At 42.2% G+C, this 12,399-nt stretch overlaps 1 protein-coding gene across 7 annotated transcripts in view; it reads right to left on the bottom strand.

Moving 5' to 3' along the window:
• The window catches only part of CDC42BPB (CDC42 binding protein kinase beta), a 96,442-nt gene that overhangs the window by 24,165 nt on the left and 59,878 nt on the right, over window positions 1-12,399 (bottom strand). For 2 of the 7 annotated variants that reach the window (XM_083516702.1, XM_083516703.1), the window contains exons 19-24: window positions 9,134-9,282; window positions 7,543-7,637; window positions 5,895-5,974; window positions 2,915-2,965; window positions 1,430-1,522; window positions 918-992 (exon numbers count right to left, since the gene is read on the bottom strand). In XM_083516702.1, the coding sequence (XP_083372828.1) occupies window positions 918-992; window positions 1,430-1,522; window positions 2,915-2,965; window positions 5,895-5,974; window positions 7,543-7,637; window positions 9,134-9,282 (543 nt within the window). Of the gene's footprint in view, window positions 1-917; window positions 993-1,416; window positions 1,523-2,914; window positions 2,966-5,894; window positions 5,975-7,542; window positions 7,638-9,133; window positions 9,283-12,399 lie in introns of all 7 variants that reach the window. The other 5 variants (XM_083516704.1, XM_083516705.1, XM_083516706.1 and 2 more) reach the window with 4 other exon arrangements.

The raw sequence follows: 12,399 nt of genomic DNA, 5'->3' as shown, positions 1-12,399 counted from the left end.
ATTTCAGCCAAGGTGTGCTCTGACTTCCTGCTCATGGTTTGTCTGAGGGAGGCAAGCCACAAGCCCATGTTCAGATGCAACTCTATGCCATACCACGACTTAGCTAAGAACGTGCTAAGAATACTGCTAGGTCAAGCTAAATGCCCATCTAGTCCATCAACCTGTTCTTATAGCATCCAGCCAGATGTCTGTGAAAAGCCCTATGGGAAACTCTGAGTAGAGTGGAAGCAGCAGGACCAGGACAAGAGTGAAGTGATCAATATTTTTACTAAGCCTTGGTTTTGCTTAGTACACTGATCAAGTGTGTTGAAATTGGTTCTTTCACTGGTTTTTCAGCACTGAAAGCTCTCTCTCGGGGGGGGGGGCATATTTGCTACCCACTCTTCATGGTGACGGGTGTGTAACAATTTTTAAATGAACACAGAAAATATACTGTGGTGGATTAGCATTGAATAAAGTTTTGCATCATGGCAAATTTTAACTATATGCAGACCAAGCAGACCAGAACTGCAACCTAAAGGAAATCTATTCCGGCACCCCAACAAAACTAAAGCAATGAGTAAGGACACCACACACAGGAGTGTTTAATAGCACAAGCCTGCACAACTTGCAGCCTACAAAATCATACACAGCTGATCTGCCCCATACTGGCTTGCTGTGTGTTTAACAACCCCATTGTTTTTACAGTCCCAAGGAGACAGCAGACCTGTTGGGCTGTTGGACAACTGGCAAATGGACTGCATAAGGCTTTGTAAACAGCTATGCAGGACCAATCTGAAATAATCCTAAGAGATGAAAATGACGAACTCAGACAAAGTTAACATACAGATGGTTTATGAATGGGATATAATCATTTTCATATCTGCACCGCCCCCAAAAAAAGTTCTAAGCAAAACAAGTCAACAAGTGCCCCCTACCTTTGGTACAGCTAGAGAAATGGACTGAATGGTGGGGGAAGGAGCAGCAGGCATCCTCTGAAGCCGATTTGGTTCCTGAATTGCAAAAAACTACAGTTGAGCAATTAAAGACTTCCAGGATCCAATATGCATTTGGTTTGGCAACAACTCGAGTATCTTTTTTGAAGGTGAGTAAGAGCCGATATCACAAAACGCAGCATTGTTCCAAATTTACTAGAAGCAGGTTTGCAGATCAGAAAGACTCATAGGAAAGCCTGCACTCTAGCAAGCAGCAGAAGGTAAACAAGGAAGAAGATGGAGCTCAGCGATACACAGGGGCCCAGGGAAAGGGGAGCAAAACAAAAGGGAGGTCACAAAGCATGTACATTTAAACACTGGCGCAAGTCAACACAGAAAGAAGCTGCGAGGAAAGAAAATGTTTTCTTGCGGACTGATGGCTGTAAACATACATTTGTAAATTTAGGGCTCCCCAAAATGCTTTAATCTGGATTAATGAAACAACGGCGGCTTACTTCTTGCTGCTGCTGCTCTGCAGTCACAACAGATGTCGATGGCGAGACCTCTGCTTTAGAACCCTGTGCCTCCTGCTCACTAACGGAATTTGTCTGCAAAGTGGGTTGGAGGAGAGGAGATAGTAAAGGAAGTTAGCTTCCAGCAACGGATCCCTGAGTAGCAGAACAAAACCAAGTTCACCTGGGGCACAAGAGCCTGTCTGCTCAGAAAATGCTTTGTGTAGAGCATTCTGCTGAGCTCTGTAATGTCAAGCTAGTTAACACCTACACTCTAAAAGGAAACCCTCCACCAACAAAGGCCACAGCTATATTAGATAAGTGGAGTTGGCTGATGCTGAAAACCCCAAAATTGTGAAGTTATCAGTTCATTCTGAGATTAAGGTAAAGTATTAATACATGGCCTTCAAATACCCTTTGAAGGTTACTTCTAACTCACTGTAGGAACAGACATAATCAGATCTGCCTGGCAAGGACTTACCTCCATACAGCAGGTGTGTGATTACACTGTGCTTGCGTGTTTTTGTCTCCTGTATGTGCGTGTATGCACCCACCCAATCACCATAAAATAAGACTTACACAGTATCTACTTTGTTCATTATTGTTAAAGGCTCTTTAATGAGCATTAGATATGGAGATAGTACTAATGATTTCTGTATTTTAAAACAAAAAGTTAAAAGATGAAATTTCTGGTGGGGAGGGGAGAACAAAACTGAAGACTTAGGTGGAAAATGCAGAAATGCACTGTTATGTTGCATCTAAATAAAGGATAGAAAATGTTATAAAAATAACCCTTGTTTTGCTGAACTATATGGCCTCCTCATTTAAGATTTAGAACTGGGTTAGGTAATTCACTTAACAAAAACAAAACACGGTTCAGCAGCTAGAAGATGTAACACACACAAAATTTCATTCAAATTTTAAATGGGAAAATACAGCTATTAGTAGGTGCAGAGCTAAGGTGTATTTAGAAGAATCATTTTTTGACTCTTAGATAATGGGCCTTTAAAAAATGCTAATATTGTTACCAAAATGAAATTCTGCACTTTGGAGCTCTGAAATCTTACATAACAGAGCTAGTCTTTAATAATAATAATAGTGTTTAATAAGATGCTGTTAGAGAAAGAAAGGTCTTAGAAAATACGTATGCTACAGTGGAGTCCATGTGCTGTTCATCTTATAGCAAGTTTCAATGGAAACAGGAAAGGTTTTGGCCCTGTCACTATTCTACTGTCCACAATACAAATTGCTTTAAAAAGCATAAATCACCTTTAATACACATTGTAATTGCCACAGCAACTTCAAATGAGCAGTTTACAAGAGAACTCTTAGGAAATGAAGCTATTTCTATTTAGTCGGTTAATCTTCAGTATAATTTAATAAGCATGTATAAAGGAAACTAAAAAAAAAAAGGTCACTAGTTTAGGATGGCAATTTTACACATAGAGGTTACAGATTAGGGAGGTAAAGCCACCAGCATGAACTTACTTCTTCCCAAAAGGCTAGCAGAGAAGATGAAGACGAGGAAGAAACATTGTCCTTGTTGTAATAGATATGAGAGGATAAAATTGATCACTTTTTACCCAGCAACAAACCATCAGAGCGGTTATTAGCAAACTAACTAGGTAAGTTAGTAACTGGCAAAATTTGCAGACTGCAAAGGCAACATTTTCCTGATATTCCCAAACTGTGCATTACCAATATTAAATATTCCTCATAATACATCTGAATAGTGTTTGCTATCGAATACAACCAACAAAATGTTGCCAGAGAAAATAGCAGCTCTGACTCGGTGAGTGGCCTTGGGAAAGTTCCTAGCACTCAGCCTCCTTTTCCCATCTGTAATACTGGAATATACTGATCTGTCTCAGCCGCTATTGCGAGGTCAAATGAGGTAAGGAACTCGAGAGTAAGTGCAACATACAATAATAAACATTTCCTGCAGATGTATATAATGAAGGCAGATATTTGATCTTCATAAAAAATTCAACACCTCACTATAAAGGGCTTTTAGATCTAACGTAGCAAAGATCTTTCTACTTCCCAGTTGTCGGTAACAGCTAAGGTTTGGCACAACTTGTGATTGCATTCTAGTTTGTTTTCAAAGAGGCTGCAGTGTGGGTGGAGAGCAGCACACAGCACATCCTTCTGCAACAGCAACAAACCAGCGCCCACTTTCTGTGAGATGCAAGCAGCCTCTCTGCAAAGACTTGCAGCCAATTTATCTTTCCCCTGGCAACCAACATGCAGTTTGAAAAGGAAATAAGGAAAGCCAGGAAGTCGCAAGAATAGATATAATTGTAGTTCCAGTGATCGCATGTGAAATCATAGACCCAAACTCTATACAGGTTTTTATCTGAGCTGGGTTGTGACACATATCCTCTCTGGGCTTTATGACATTCCAGATGCAGATGACTAGGCACTTGCAAGTAAGTCATACATCCCCCGAGGAAAGCAAAGTGGCATACAGAATTAGTCATGTCAGGTTAAGCACTGCTGATTTCTACTGACTTGGGAGTTTGTTCTATAAAACATGCAGAGTGGAAGAGAATTAAAAATACTTTCATTAAGATTTCATTTTTCACCGTGAATATGATTGTGCTGAATTTGTAATATGACTCTACACTGCATTTATTATATTACTATTGTATCTTGTGACCTTCTCTAAGCTTTTGGCTTGCAACGCATGAATTATATGATCGCTTGGTCTGATCAAGCAAGACAATTGTTAGTATTCTTTTATCTGTTTGTGACGGTCATTCCAATCCCATTCCAATCAACAGATGAATTTCCATACAATAAAACAAATATGCAACCCATTAAGTATTGATAAGGACACTGAATACAAACTGTGCTCAAGTATGTGTTTCTGACAAACACAGAACTCATTAGTTTAAGTAGGTGAATTTATCAAGAACAGAATACATATATTTTTTCCAGTGTCTAGCTACTAATCTTCAGTCACATCACCTAAAAGCTGAAGAAAGGGCCTATTTTTCCTGTCAGGCAAGCTGTAACTGACAGGTTTTGCAGTCTGCTTGGTCTGCTGGATAATTTAGTGGAGTAGCATAGCTTTGGGGATGTTCTTGTGATTTTATTTTTCCATAACCCATCTGTCTTTTAGTAACACTGTCATGTATTCCCTTTCCAACAGAGAGAGAAATAAATGAATGGAGCTGAGGAACATGTGGGCCTCCAAATGCTGTTAGAATACAACTGCCATGATATCGGCCCATTGCCAAGGTTGCTGGGACTGATGGGAGTTGTAGTCTAACAACAGTTAACTACTGCTGTATGGGATGAAACACACACACACAGAGAGAAAGAGAGAGAGAGAGAGAGAGAGAGAGAGAGAGAGAGAGAGAGAGAGAATATACAGATATGGGAGGTCTGAAAAATGGATACAGGTGGGCTCTCCCTTTGTTTAGTCTTAATGGGAGGTGGGTTTAATAGACAGCTCAAGGGAGGTGAACAGAGGTTGAATAAGCACGTATATATTAATACTGTAAGAGGAGCCAAACAGATATGGACCACAGAATAGGATATTTAAGTTTATGTTAGTGAAGAAAAAACACTCATTTCTCTTCTTCCATGCTGTGCTCTAACTTTAAACTCCCAAAAAGTAAAATTCCAACGACACTTTACAGTAAAAGCAAAAGAGAGGAACCCTGCCTCAAGGAGCTTACAATTCAGATTACCTGGGGGACAGGGTCCTTTTTCTTTATGAACTCCTATTACCTACTTCAATATCATATAATAAGTGAGTCTGAGTTAGAAAGAGATGAACCAGTTTTTGAATGTAATTATTTGTATCCACTTTGTTGCATACACTGCTATGATATCCCCACTTACTTGCCTTTCCCCCTAAACTAAAAAGGCCCAAATGTAACTCCCTGTAGGGGAGTTACACCAGCCCCTTGGTCATTGTGGCTGCACTCTTCTGAACCTTCTCCAGGTCTAGCAATATCCTTTTCAAAGTGAGACAACTGGAACTGTTAACAGTATTTCAAGTGCAGTCACACCATTGATTGATGAAATGGCATTATGACACGGGCAGTTTTATTTTCAATCCTTTCCCTAACAATCCCTAACATGGAACTCATTTTCTTCACAGGTGCCTTGACATCTTCACTGAACTATCCAGTAAACACTAGCCCAGATCCCATTGGCATCTATGCAAAATTAGGATTTTTCTCCCCAATGTGCTTAACTTTACACTTGCTGATGTTGAACTGCATTTGCCATTCTACTCCCCGTTCATCCTTTTGGAGATCCTTTTGGACCTCCTTTGGATTCCTTTTTGCAATTCTGATGGTATCATCAGAAAAACACAGCCACCTCACTTCTCACTCATAACTTTATGTCATATATCAGTATAGATCCGGCTAACCTTCTTGCTCCACACTCCTTTTTAACATCCCAACTCACTATGTTTCCTGTGCAAAGGTTTAAGGGTGCTAATACTCACTCTGAAAGTCAGATCGTGAGCAAGAGGTGATGTATTGAAGTATTCAAAAATAGAATCCTGGAAGTCTGAAAGTTTGAGACCTGGAAAAAGAAAGCACAATTAGTTAGTCATCATCCTGCTATTTTACTTTTTTTAAAAAAAAATGCAACAATCATCATGGTGGTGAACAGTATTAAATAAAATTACATTCCTAAAACAACTACAAAATGCACCACAAATTAGTAAAAGGTAAAGGTACCCCTGCCCATCAGGGCCAGTCGTGACCGACTCTAGGGTTGCGCGCTCATCTCGCTCAAGAGGCCGGGAGCCGGCGCTGTCTGAAGACACTTCCGGGTCACGTGGCAAGCGTGACAAAGCTGCATCTGGCGAGCCAGCACAGCACACGGAAACGCCGTTTACCTTCCCGCCAGTAAGCGGTCCCTATTTATCTACTTGCACCCGGGGGTGCTTTCGAACTGCTAGGTTGGCAGGCGCTGGGACCGAGCAACGGGAGCGCACCCCGCCGCGGGGATTCGAACCGCCGCCCTTTCGATCGGCAGGTCCTAGGCTCTGTGGTTTAACCCACAGCGCCACCCGCTGTTACAAATTAGTAACTCAGAGTAAACCATCGGCATAGCTGGATTACCCCTCTGGGAAAGCCTGGGTGAAAAGTTGCGTTTTAAGCAGGTGCTTTAACGCCAATACTGTAGGTCCCCGCCTGATGTTTGCTAGAAGCCTATTCCAAAGCCAGGCCTGAACCTTGTCTGGAATGGGTCTAGATAATGTGTATCTTCCAAGAATGTCTGAATCTTGATCACCTTCCCCCAAACAGGGCATTTTCAACTAGTGGATAGCTGTCACAAACTACTGGTATTGGGGTGACCTTTTTTTTTTTTTTAAAGGAATGGCCATACCAAAGCCTCTTTAAGGGCAGTGGAGTCCACCCCCTTGTGTAAAGGCATGTAAATCACCTCCAGACCCAACCAGACATACCCTGCTGTCTTGATTTGATTAGTCATGAAGGACAGTGATTGAGAGGGCACTTAGCTGGAGGCATAGCTGCAAGCACCTTGGGGCCTCATAATCTGAAACTGACCAAACAAAACAGGGCAAGATGTTGTACTGGAGGCCTCACTAGGAACTGCCATAGTCATGACATCAAGGTGAGTTGAGTTCTATCCTCAAAGTGTCATGCAAACATGGCACAACAGACCTTTGAGGAATCCAGTGGTGATCCCTCCATGGACAACTGTTAGACCACCCTGTACAGTTCCAGTAGGAGACTACTTGAGGATGCCATGGAGGCACAAGGTATGTTTGCTGTCCTCATAGCCACACTGGGTAAGAATGATTATAACCAGTGCTCAGTCGACCTCAAAGTTATTTCTGCCACCTGTGTTCTAGTTGTCATCTGGCCTTTTTCATCGCTTCAGAGTCCCCAGAGTACCAGGAAGATGTACTGTGACAGAGTAGCTGAAGAAGTGTGCATGCACACAAAAGCTTATACCCAGAACAAACTTAGTTGGTCTCTAATATGCTACTGGACATTTTTAAAATTTTTTATTTATTTCGACTGCATCAGACCATCACGGCTACTGCTTGAATCTAGTATCTACTGTCCATTCTACAGCAAGACAAGGGCCTCAACAGGATTTAGTGTCTACATTACCTGCATCTGTCCTGTACTTCTCCTCCAGCTTCTTCTTTAAAGCTTCAACTTCTTCCAAGAGTTCCCGATTTTTTGTTTCAGATTCCTTTAGTTTGCTAAATGGTGAAATGGAAACCTTGAAGCATTTGGAACATAATAAAGCAAAACACTTTTCTTTGCCCTCGGGGGGCTCCAATGGATGTGGATTTGCTCAAGCTCTAGGTTGCTACACTGCCCAGTTTCAGAAAGAGAAGCCACGCGTCGGATGTACAAAACCAACTTCAAAAAAGCTTGCCAAAACCGTGACACTTCCTAACAACATGACACATTCATGACCCATAATCCTGCACATGCTGGCTGGCTGGAGGAAGCCAGCTGCAAGTCTCTAACAGGGACAGAGATGCCCCAGGGCTTGCTGAAAACAACGACAGGCTAGCCAACCCACCCCCCTCCCCGCACTATGACAAAAGCCAATGCAAGAGCTCTAGGCTCAGGCTGCAGGGCTAGAATGCCTTGGCTTCCTGGCTGGAATTTGACCTAGGGTATCATGAGGAAGGAAATGACTGCTTGCTTGGCCACCTTTTTCCTCCGTCTCTCACAATCCCGAGTCTTCCTCCTACACAGGAAATTAGGAACAGGGCTACTTCTTCCCTTAAAAGAGAAGCAGCCATTGTGGTGCAGGTGCTGATGGAAGTGATATGGGAAATGGTGCGGAGGTGTGGGGAGGTGAAAGGTGTATTGGGGGGGGGTAGAAAATATGACTGGGTGGGTTCTGCGCTCCATCCACCCATCATGACTTACAACTGAGAAAAGAAAAGCAGGCCACAGAATTACATGCTTCTTTCCCCCAGCTTGTGTTGTGTGTAATTCTTCCTCCCTGCCCTTATGCTAATAGCCAAAAACCATGGCTAAGCGTTATGACCATACAAATGTTAACCAAGACTAATGCTTGCCCATTTCAACCCCTGGTATTAAAATGGTTTACATCCCTATAGTTAAAGCTTAAAAAGGTGCTGCAAGAAAAGCAGGGAGAGGAGGAGGAGGAACCCACAACTTGGCAGTTTGCTTTCCAAACAGACTTAAGGGCATTAGCCAGGATCCAAAAAGTTACGCAAATTCACCAAAGGGCTTTGCACGGTCAGTGGGATTATTTTTTACTGTTGTTTCTAAGAGCGACAACCCCAATGGCAAATCCCAAACTGCTTTTCAAAGCTTCCCCCAGTTTGAAAGAGTTCCTCGCTTTCCCCTTAGGCAGGAACTAGTTACATTGTTCTTTGGATCTAGGTCAACCTTCCCCAACCTCGTGCCTTCTAGACATTTTGGACTACAACTCACCCCTAGCCAAAACTGAACTGGCTGGGGATGACAGAGGCTGGTAGTCCAAAACATATGGAGGGCACCAGACTGGCTGAGAGCTAATCTAGGCTGCTATGCTTAAACTGTAATGCAAGGCAGAAGCTTGGGGCTGTTTATTTTGAGTTCTTAGACTCCCTGGCAAATACACGTACTTTCAGAAATATGCATCAAAAAGTCAATTACATAAAGAATTACATGAATGCCATATTTTATATTTATTAGAAAAGCAAAATTAAAAAATGATCTGAAACATTACCTTTCAAAGGACAGGTTGGCATCTTTAACCTTCCTTAACTCTTCCTGGACCAGCTGTTTGGCACGTATTTCAGCATCGAGAGCAGACTGCAGCTCCAACCTTGCTGACATATCCAACTTCTGACTACGTCTCACTTTCCAAAGTGGGTCCTATTGCAAAAAGCAATGGTTAATACTGCTAAAGAATTTATCACATGTGTTTAAATATTAAAAGCGATTAAAAAGCTTCAGTTGTATTCATCATCGTTAGTGAGGTAGGGGTGGAGGGGAGATGAGATCTTAAAAGGAAGACGGCATTTAGGGAAGAAAAACATTTGTAGTGCATTCCAACTTAAAAATTGGGGAGGTGGGAAATGCAGCTGGAAAATGTAGCTGAAACACAAACCAAGCAGTTTTACATTGACAGCAAGAGCTGACCAAAAAATCCCCAGAGAATGAATTGACCAAAATATTGCCCTTGAGGGCCCCTGGTGGCCTGGCAGGATGGATGTAAATACAGAAACAAACAAAGCCAAGGAAAAGTTTAAAAATTTGCTTCAAAGGTGCTTCAAAGAGGCAATTATTGGATTGATGATTTGCCAAAATCCATTTCACTGTGGAACTATCTGCTATCCTTTGTAAACAGATAAAATCACCATTTTCCCATTCTAGCCTTACATTTGACATTATTTTTTTCATGTTTTAATGTTTTTATACAGATTAGACTGTTACATTAGAGTCTCTAAAGAGCAACTGGGGCAGTAAACAATGACACTGTCCAAAGACTGTACGAGAAAGGAAACTAGCTCTGGGACTCACCCTTCCCCTGGCTTCCAATAGGAGAAACAATTCCTCTCCCTAGGGCCAATTCAGCTGTAACAAGCAGCATGTTGAGAAGGGAGATGGGAATGGGCAAAGGCACCAGCTGTTTAAGCCAATCTATTTCCTGAGAAGGGCTGCTTCCTTCTGCTATTGATTGCCAAGGGCAACACTCCATCCTCATTTGGAACTTTTCTAAGTTCCATGCTAGATACCATCCTATTCCTGCCTTCTAGAATTCACTGAATGATGTGATTCTTCATTTTCATTGATACAAACTCTGTACACTCCTAGGTAGCCCAAACTGGGTTGCATTAAATAAGTAAATACAATGAAAGATAGATAGAAGAAGAGCCCAGTAATTTTCAAAAAAATACCCAAGGGGGGCGGGAAGCTCAATTATAATGAGAACTGAAACAAGCCAAATATATGGCTCTAGTTATCTCCTGCTTGGACTACTGCAATGTGCTCTACGTGGGGCTACCTTTGAAGGTGACCTGGAAACTACAACTAATCCAGAATGCGGCAGCTAGACTGGTGTCTGGGGGCGGCAGCCGAGACCACATAACACTGGTCTTGAAAGACCTACATTGGCTCCCAGTACGTTTCCAAGCACAATTCAAAGTGTTGGTGATGACCTTCAAAGCCCTAAACGGCCTCAGCCCAGTATACCTGAAGGAGTGTCTCCACCCCCATCGTTCTGCCCGGATGCTGAGGTCCAGCGCCAAGGGCCTTCTGGTGGTTCCCTCATTGCGAGAAGCAAAGCTACAGGGAACCAGGCACAGGGCCTTCTCGGTAGTGGCGCCCGCCCTGTGGAACTCCCTCCCATCAGATGTCAAAGAGATAAACAACTACCTGACATTCAGAAGACATCTTAAGGCAGCCCTGTTCAGAGAAGTTTTTAATGTGTGACATCCTAATGTATTTTTGGTCTTTGTGGAAGCCGCCCAGAGTGGCTGGGGAAATCCAGCCAGATTGGTGGGGTACAAATAAATTATTATTATTATTATTATTATTATTATTATTATTATTATTATGGTAACTGGTTCCAGAATCAATTCACAAATAATATACATTAGAATTAGGAAACACAAAATTGATTCTCTTTGAGATGGCCACCAGTCTCAAAAAGGATATTGTAGCACAGGAAAAAGTACAGAAAATAACAACTAGAATGATCAGGAGGCTGGGGCACCTTTTCTATGAAGAAATGCTATAGCGTTTGTGGGGAGGTTAGTTTAAAACGAAGTTACCTGGGGAAGGGCAACATGATAGATATTTATAGAATTATGTATGGCATTAGGAAATCAGTAAGAGAAATGCCCCCCCCCCCAAAGCAGTACAATACCAATTAAACTTATTGGCAGGAAATTCCGTGCAGAAAAAAGGAAGCAGTTCTTCACACGGTATATGAGTCATTTGTGGAATTTGGAGACACAAGATGTGGTGACTACCACTAGCTCAGCTGGCTTTTAGGTGAGTTTATCAATGACTACTAGTCACGATGGCTCCATGTAACGTGACACTGAATAGCAGCTGTTGGTGGAATATCAAAAGGAAAGGGCTATAGCTGCTAGTAGGCTGCTGAGGACTACTGGCCTGGTCCAGCAAAGAAATTTTTTATGTTCCTATGGAGAATGTGGGAGGGAGGCTTTGGGGGAGGAATGGTCTGCCTTTTCTCTATATATAACAAAAATGTAACAATGTCATCATGCAGCCCCATGGGAAGATCTGTAGTGCAGCATCACAATTCTGGATTTGCATGAAGTCAGGATGGGATAGGGGAGCAACATCAAAGGCAGGTTGCACAACATTTGCCATGACGTGGGAGCAAAAAGGGAGGTACGATGAGAAGGGGAACGTGGTGGTTTAAAGTAAAGGCAGACATTTGAGCAAAGCAGGGATGGAGAGAACTGAGAGGAAAATAGTAGTTTTTGAGCAACAACAGATGTTTAAATGAAGCAGTGATGAAGGCACACTGGGAGGGAAAAAAGTGGCAAATATAAACAACGGCAGAAGTTTTGAGTAGAGCAAGAATGAAGTGATGCAGGGGCAGTGGAAGTTTAAACAAAGTTTGAGTACAACAGGAAGGGAATTTGGAATAGCTCTGTTGTGTTGGCTTTCTGGTGTTGTATCCATCATTTCTATTTCTTCTTGTTAAAACTGCCCTGTTTGTTTTTTTAAAAGGCAACCCTTCTGTGTCCTCCATCCCTGCTTTACTCCAACCTCTGCTGTTGTCTAAAATCACCATTTTCCTCTCAGTGTGCCTCCACCCTCACTTTTACTCAAACTTCTGTAGTTATTTAAAACAACCACTTGCTTTCCTTTCAGTGTCCTCTGTTCTCGCTGTATTCAAGCTTCTCCCTCTAACATTTCTTAGCTGTCTCATGTGTCAGAGATAAAAGATTAGGAGCCCTCAAATATTCCATAGTACCTTCACAAAATGCATTTCACTATTGCTACCATGTG

Source organism: Podarcis liolepis (genome assembly GCF_965112155.1).
Source record: "Podarcis liolepis genome assembly, chromosome: 1".
Classification (NCBI taxonomy): domain Eukaryota; kingdom Metazoa; phylum Chordata; class Lepidosauria; order Squamata; family Lacertidae; genus Podarcis; species Podarcis liolepis.
The sequence above is the reverse complement of the archived record's forward strand: the minus strand, read 5'-3'. Positions and strand labels throughout refer to the sequence as shown.